Consider the following 8809-nt stretch of genomic DNA (forward strand, 5'->3'; position numbering starts at 1 on the left):
GCCGCCATGGGCGCCGCCATGTTTATTTCCCATACCGACTAAGCAGGGAAGGTATTATTATTAAATTATTTGTAGCATTCATTATTTTAAACATTTGTAGTGGCCATAGTTTTTGGAATGGGTTGGGAACCACTGGTCTACAGCTGAACTGTGTGACGGGTTGGACATTTCTTTGTAATCACTCATAATCTCAGAATATCAAATGTGGAGACTAGCGAGGCCCGGCCGAAGGCCGGGTCTCAGCTAGTTAATAATAATAATATTAATATTGCCCAAAGACTATATTTTAATGCCACAAATGCAGAAAGAATTCAGCGTTTATTTCATTTCTTCAGATTTGCATTTAATCAAACACAGGAAAGAGAATTGGACCAAATGGGAAACGTTTGAGGAAAACATTTGGTGAATTTCAGCCAAAACTGCGGCTGAATGTCTTAGACCAGGGGGGTCGAACTCATTTTGGGTCCTGGGCCGCATATAATAGAGAAAATGTTTCCAATAAATGAATAAAATAATCTGTGATTTGGTCAAAGCCCCAACTTGACTGAAGCTTCATTAACAACAACGGCTCACACTTGTATTGCACTTTACAAGCCTGTGTCACAAGCTCCTCAAAGTGCCACATATAGTCATTATTCATTGAGCTGTGATTGAAGCCAGAGCCGCCCTGGGGCAGACTGTCCATTTACCACATGGCTATATAATGTGTTGTTCATATCCTCTTGTTATGTCACTGCCCTCTGCTGGACACGTGTGGAACTCTTACTTTTTTTTTTATTTAATGCCCCCTAGTGGCTAGAATGAGCATCCTGGTTATTCTTTAAAGAATCATAACTCCGCACAGGAATGAGCTAAGACTTTTTGACATACTCTGGAATTTATGCTCGACAGGGCAGGGGCCGGATTAAATCATCTGGCGGGCTGGATCAAGCCCGCGGGCCGTATGTTTGACACCCCTGTTTTAGACCATAATCCTGGTATTATCGATGACGTGAACTGTATAAATTGTTCAGAAACATCATCATTTCCAATAAATGTAGCTTTAATGCCAGCTTGAATCCGATGTAATGCTTTCTAATGACATTTAAGGCCTTGATTTTGACTTATTTAATGACTTTTAATGAAACTGTTGAATTTAGATCGTCGCAATTGTGGAATAAGCTGCCTGTGAATTTGAGAGATTCATCCAATTTACATGTTTTCAAATACACACTAAAATCTTTGGTCTGGTTTCAGTAATTATATCTTGTCCTGTATTACTGTTGTGCCTTGTTTGTTTTAATGCATGTTATTTGATTGTAAATGCTTTTTAATCCTGGACCCCAGGAAGACACTACGGTGGGAGCTAATGGGGTTCCTACCAATAAACCATAAACAATAGTACATTAGTGTCACACTTTTCCTTTTCGCAGCTCCTCAACACACCAGAGTCACACTTGTATTAAATCGAAGCTATCACCACCACATCTCATTGCAATTTATAATTAAACCTCAAAAAACAGGGAAATTGAGTGTGACAGTGTGCCCCATGTGTGGGTGGGTTGTCACAATGTGTGTGGGGTTTGTCTCTGTTGTTTTTCACATGTTATTTATTTTAAACTGTTTAAAATGAATTTAAAGCTGCTCTCAGTGATTCCATTTTGCCCGTGCGTCACCTTCAAACACTGAGCTGCCCTTGTCCCGCAGAAGCAAAGGCGAGAGTCAAGGTCAACTTTATTTCTATGGCACATTTACAACAACCACAACAAAATACATCACAACAACAAACATGATCACGAGACACAAACAAGGACTAACATGGAGAAATAAAAGGATACATGCAGAGGCAGCTCAGCTCGTAAGGGAACGTGCAAACAGGGAGGTTTTAAGGTTTGAAAGTGTAGCATCAGGGCCAAACGGACACCGAGGGGCAGAGCGTTCCTCAGCCGGGGGCAGCAGAGGCAAAAGCTCTGTCTCCTCTGGTTTTCATGCTCATTTAGGGCACATCCAGGAGGCCACATTTGAGAACAACCCCAGTTTAAACTGATCCAAAGTACCTGTGGACCTAATCCCAACCTTAAAACACTGAAATCATTGGAAAAAGCCCTTTCCCATCCTAGGTCAGCTGAGCGAAGTGCTCTGGACGGGGCAAGGTCAGACCGGAGCTCAGACAGATACAAAGGTGCCAGGCCATTTAAGTGAGGATTAAACAACGAGGAGCCGTGCATTAGACGGTTATAATGCACGACGCGGAGTCAAGAACATTGACTAAAGTCACTAAATCTGCCAGACTACGGGACTATTTTGTGCGGGTTATTAGCCGGTCACTGAAGGCTGGTCTCAGAGCGAGTCATTCTCCGCAGCTATTACGAGGATCTCAGTCAGGCTCAACGACACAACATCAGCACAGAATCACAACACAACAGGACTAACCCGGAAACACTTTTCCCTGGAAGTAAACACCGATATGCGGCACTCGTGGGCACCAGTTATTTACCTTTTACAAGGTTTAACCTGAAGCTAAAGCTAGCTAGCTCAACCAGCTCAACTGTTTATGGAAACAGCTGCGGTGGAGTCGCTCACACCTGGGCCCCCCCAACTGAAACTTTTATGTTTGACTTTACTAATCCAGACAAATATGCTTCAATGCAGGATCATTTTATGTACGCCTGAAAATGATGAATAGCCTTAACCGTTTTCAATAGAAATGTAAAGCTCATATGTTATTAACAGTAGCTAACCTAGCTGCTCACTCTCCTCTACAAACATTTATCAAACGCTTTGTTTGGGTCAAAAATGTTGAAATTAAACAAAATCCATCTCATACGTTCCTGTCAGTCACTAATTACGCCTTTATCTGATTCAGCTGTGTCAGGCGTTGCTATGGCGATGATGATATCCCAGTGATTTAACTACCGGACTACATGTGCGGTTATACCAAAATAATGCACCAGCCAATCAGAATCCAGTATTCACCCAGACCATGGTATAAACTTTATAAACAATCAGAAGAATCTTTAAAGGAACAGGTCACCGTTTTTCCATCCTGAGACATGTTCTTACCTGAGCTTAGACGAGTTGATGTGTACCTGTCTGGTCTCTGTGTGTGCCCTCAGTCATGCCAAATGACCAAAGGTGTTGGCTCCAAACAGGGTGAAGTTAGAAGGGAACGAGCTCTTCCACAAAGACCAGACAGGTACGGATCAACTCGTCTAAGCTCAGGTAAGAACAGATCTCAGTCTGGAGGAACTGTGGCCTGTTCCTTTAAGTCGGATCCTGTGACAGACAGCGAGCCAGTGCAGACGGGTGTGATGCCCCCGTGGCCTGGAGCCGGTCAGCAAACAGGCCGCTGTGTTTTGGACAATTTGCACCCTTTTTATGGACTTCGATAGATTTGAGATTTTTCATAAACTAATGAATATAAATGCACCTGGTCTCTTTAAAGAAAACATATCAGTGACCAACGCTTAAAACACTTCTGCTTTTTATAAACTGGCTTCGAGCCTTTTTAGCTGCACAGGTGTCACTTCTGTCTGTATCTGTGTGTGTGGTGCTGTCTCACTCTTTGCCAAGCAAATTTACCTCTTGGTACAAATAAAGTTACTTTGACCTTTGACCCACACGGCGTTGATCTTTTTGCTGTCTGGAAGCTCACGTCCCGGACTGAAGACCACGTCACTCACCACCCTGTCCCTGGGTTTGGAGTCTCTCTGAGGTCACATGTAATTCACCAGTACCAGTGTTTAAGACTAAACCAGGACCAAACTGGGACTAAATCATGGCTTTCACTGGAAAAAATAAATAATAAAGTGGCATACTGAACTTATAATAATTTCCAAATGTCACATGAAGAGGAACAGGAAACGTAATGTCCACATGAGCACCCCCACATGCCTAAACTTCCACAACCCAACGTATTGTCATTGAGCAAATATACACAAGCACAGAGTAGAAGGACATGACAGTACATTTTATTACATCAGTTCAGATCATTTATCAATAGAGATGCCAAGATATATTCAAGTAAACTTGCATTTTTCATGTCAAGACGATTAAGAATTTTCACGAATACAGTCATCTCCAAAGTCCAGCAGGTCTTTCAGGACAGTCAGGATCAGAGTGTCAGCAACATTTTTGTTTCGACCTTCATAGCTGTTCCACACTGCATAGGTATTGTATATGGGGATACCTGTTTTTAGACTTAGCAGGTCCATCTGTGAATAGAACATTTCACACAGTGAGTCCACCAGCCTAGACTACACCAGTTATCATGTTTATCATGTCATAACGGGGAGAAAAGCATATTAGTGCTAGTAGATCATTAGTAGATCAACTAAAATGCTTCTGTATTTACAAAGTAAACATGCAGATATTCCAGCAGCAAAAAGAAAAAAAAAACGCTAAACGACTACTCCTACAGCGCTCAGCTGCTGCTGAATTTTGAGTTGATTGTTGATTTGGTTTCACTGGATTTTATTTTTGATTCCTACGGTCGATCTTATCATGGGCAGCACTTTGGAAATGCTTGTTTATAAAACATGCTGTAGAAATGAATGGAAAGAAGTGGACTGAATGTAGCAAATAAAATCACTTTTAATTTAACTTTGTTCCTCTTAAAGTCTAGTAATCAGTAAGGAATCAAAGTAACTTTGTAATGGAGTAATCAGTTTTTCGATTTTTCAAAGTAACACTGGTGTTAATGGTACAAAAAGGTGCAGTTGAGACACACAGTATAAACTCGTTAACATGGTTGGATCTTAACAAGGTGTTTTTGGGGAAATCTTTTATTGAAAACAACAGTTAAATATTGTTATGAATTACGTGATGAATTAAACCTTAGGATTAAGAATCATAAAACAACTTTGAAAAGTTTCAGCCTGACAGTTAAAAGTGCAATTGTGGAATAAATTGGAGATGGAGATGAAGCAAATATCAACCAGTACAGAGAAGAAGAAACACGTTGCCACTAGGGGGAGCTGTAGGATCAATTTGTATCCTATTAATAAAGGAAGAGTGTTGTTGCTCTGAATTCAGTTGTCATTCTTCAAATTTTCAAATGGATGGAAATGACAACTGGGAAATATCAAGATCAAGGATAACATGTATAATATAACTGAGCCTTTTAACACAACACTAGTGACTGGGATGTTTACTTTGTTTGGCATTGATTGATGAAGTGATTAATGATCACCGTTTGTCACTTGCTTTGTTCCAGACGTCGTACATGTAACAAGACTGTTGTTGTAGTTGTTCTTCACTTCTGTTTCTGCTCATTTCTGTTAATTATATGAACAGTTCATAAAGTGCTTTGTAAGTGTGGCCCGTGTTAAAACGGCCGCTTTGAAATGTAACAGGTTCTTTTGCTAACGAGGAAAATCAGAATGTGCCCAGTCACAGGAATCAGGGACACATGTCGGGTCTGGGGCATTTTGAGCTTTTCACCGATTGTTAATGTGTCGTCTTCAAGCTTTCCAACGATGTGTGTCTGATCATATTTGGAGAACTGAGCGCAATTTGAAGTTAAAGACCCAGAATATTTCTAAGCAGAGAAAACGGCCTCTAAACTTTTGGGCCATTCTCACCTCTCTGGTGCTCGAGTGACAATAGGGCTCATTTACATCTCATTTACATAAGCCATACCCGCTCACCCGTAAAGCACAGGGGCAACAGGTAATATACAAATAAAGAGCCTACCTCTACAGCAACTAGCAACACAATGAGAACTAGCAACATTATCCCAACACACTCACATGTGACCAGAGGGAAAGAAGACGCACACACGGTCATTAGTGCCATGGACAATGACTACGTTGTATTATCCATAACCAGCACACACAGCTTACAACAAAAAACAAAACACAAACAAATCCAACCCACTGAACACACCATGTTAGCTTACCACGTTAGCTTACAGCACAACAATGGCCTCATCAAAAAGCAAACAGACACGATGGTAACCTTTGCGTCCCTTCTGCTCAGCAAACTTGTGATCAAATCCATTTTCCTCGCCCAGTTCTTTTCAATGTAGAGTTATGCAAATCCGCGCTACATCCTTCTCTCTTAAAACACGCTCTGAAGGAGCTGGCTCTGAAACGTAATGATCAGCAGGGGGCGCTGTGCATGCTTACAGCCAGGGCATCATCAGTCACACTGGAAAAGTTAGCCTGGAAAAGTTCACTGGTTTCACACAGAAAAACAAACTTCTGCAGTAGTATTCCATGTAGTAGTATTCCAGCGTGGAAGGGAGGATCCTCGACCCAGAGGAACACCGTTACTGGAGCCCACTACAGCCCAATAACCATCAGATGGCCCTCGTCTGTGGGAACCTCTGGTTATTGGGCTGTAGTTGGCTCCAGTAACGGTGTTACTCTGGGTCGAGGATCCTCCAGCCAATCAGATCCTCTGACTCAGAGCTGGAGACATATTTTGGGTCTTCCACTTGACCCTGAGTTCCATAACCCTCAGGATCTTTAAAGAAATTCAAAATAATGACTGTTACTGCGATGGTGCGCTACGAGAGCCTCTGCTTATGCAGCTCCACAACTCAAACACGCTCAAAACCAGAAAGTTTGTTTTGCCTTTGCATCAGGACAAAGTCATGACGGTGTGAAAACATGACAGAAAATAACGCCGGATCCACATTTTTGCACAGTTTTGGCTTTTTAAAGGCATGTGGTCTTAAACTAATGATCAGATGCAGAGACTATTTCAATGTAATTGTTGTTTTCAATAAAAGATGTATTAATTTTTGTTGTTGTTCTACTTGGAAACTTGTGAAGATCCAACCATGCAGTGTTAATTTTTGCCCTTTTTCAAGTGGACTGTGTTTTATCTGTACCCATCACTTTTAATGTAATTAATTGCTTAATTTTTATTTGGATGTTTTATGGACTCATTTTGTCGGCCTTCTTATAACTTTATGCAACTGTGGAAGCACTTTGAATAGTCTTGTGTAGGAACTGTGCTCTACAAATAAACTTGCAATGCCTTTTCTCAGTATTGAAGTTACTACAAGTGTGACATACTTGCCTTGAATTTAAGAAATTTGCTTCTGTAGACATCAGCTATATTCTTCTCAGTAAACTCACAGCAGCTATCGATTTGTGTCAAAACTGCCACTTGAGGAATTCCTGGAATATTGAAAATAGATTTAAAACATATATATTTGTATATTTATGTATTTGTAGTGCCCATCTCTGAGGCTGTGCTCACCCAGATCTCTGGCCTGTTCTCGGATTTCCTTCATCTTATCGAGGACAGATGAATTGATCTCAACAGCATTGGCATTCAGCATGCACACCAGAACATGCACTTTGTCGTTAATTGTGGGATTTGAATTAAAATACTTGTTATCTTTTGATAATGTATGTTCAGCGTTGAACTAAAAAAGAGGAAAATGGAGAAATAAAATAAATATAAATTACAGCTGATCTTTCATTATACAAAATACATATGGACAGAGTGTTAATAGTGGTCATGATTTAATTACTATTTTTTCTTTTTAACGAGTATTGAGCCCTATTCCGCACAGAGTAAGGTTATGGGACTTTACTCTGCGACTACTAACAACATTTGTAGTTTTTCCATTACAGTTTATTAATAGACAGCTTTTAATTGTTAATTATATTGTAATTAAGGCGTGACACGAGAAAGGTGGCTATGGGAGAGTTAAGTTTTGTTCACACTTTGCTCGTCTCTCAGCAACACTCAGCATTAAGCCTAAACTTTTAGTGGACCTGAAGCATTGTGGGGTTTACTCATGTTGTAAAATAGCAGAATGTTTGGATCCAGGGTTCATGTCCGGACCGGGTGTTGCTTGGGTCTGGACCTAGGTCTGATATTCCATGACTTCTGCAATAGGCTTGGTTATATATGTATCAAGTAAAGAACAAATAACCATAGAGGAGGTCATCTCAACATATTTTACATAGCCTGACTAACAAGATTCCATCCTACAAAGTTGCAGCTTAAAAGAAATGTTGTTTATGCATTGGCACCTAGTTTGTGACAGTGGTTTACTGTACCTTTTTTATTCCTCTGTGTTAAAGCATGTTAAAACTTTGTTGTATCTGTGAGACAATGCAGTTGTTTGGGCCTGAGAATGCGCAGTGTCTAACGAAAGCGTGCAATTCTTTATCTACTTCACAATGCACATTTAAGTCCTGGACGTTTCCGTCTTTCATCCGAGAAGCTTCATCAGCAGTTTGTTGATGAAGCTTCTCGGATGAAAGACAAAACACCCAACACTTAAACAACAGATTATTACAGATTACGGTTCAAGAGCCTTTTTCTACAACAGAATGAATACATTATGAAAGCATGATCACTATTGGACTCTGTAGGATTATTTCCAGTTCATTAACAGACTCACAAAGTATTTCTCCTTCACATGTCCTTGCATGGCCGCTTTGATGTCATCAGGGTTAACGCCACGATTTTCCCCTGCCTCCAGCCCCTTCAGGTCATTGAACACAATAGGAACAGTTTGCGCTGCAGAGTCTTTGAGTTTGAGCTTGTGTGTTTTGTACTGCAAAAGATTGAGGTTTTATTATGTAAATGTGGAGTCAAAACTGCAAACTGTCATTTTAATAAGCAGATAATTATGGCAAATATAACCTCATATTTAAAATGCTTTCTTACCTCTACAGTGAAACTTTTGACTGCATTAGACGTACTGGCTGCTGCAACATTAACCTTTCGTCCCACAATGACAGCGCCCACAGAGTTGATGAAGGAGGACTTTCCCGCTCCCACAGGTCCATACACCATGATACGAACATGAGACGCTCCGTCTGGTTTATAATTTCTCACATAGTTGAGAAGTTCATCT

At 40.6% G+C, this 8809-nt stretch overlaps 1 protein-coding gene across 1 annotated transcript; it reads right to left on the bottom strand.

Moving 5' to 3' along the window:
- Window positions 1-2095: 2095 nt before the first annotated feature.
- Window positions 2096-8809, bottom strand: LOC306969120 (interferon-induced protein 44-like; the record flags this gene model as incomplete). Its single annotated transcript, XM_079564721.1, has 6 exons — window positions 8620-8809; window positions 8351-8506; window positions 7192-7360; window positions 7009-7109; window positions 3584-3689; window positions 2096-2118 (listed from the first exon to the last, which is right to left on the bottom strand). The coding sequence occupies exons 1-6, from the start codon at window positions 8746-8748 to the stop codon at window positions 2096-2098; spliced, it is 684 nt and encodes a 227-aa protein (XP_079420847.1). The 5' UTR covers window positions 8749-8809.

This window comes from Gobius niger (assembly GCF_951799975.1).
Source record: "Gobius niger genome assembly, chromosome: 1".
NCBI classification, from domain to species: Eukaryota; Metazoa; Chordata; class Actinopteri; order Gobiiformes; family Gobiidae; genus Gobius; species Gobius niger.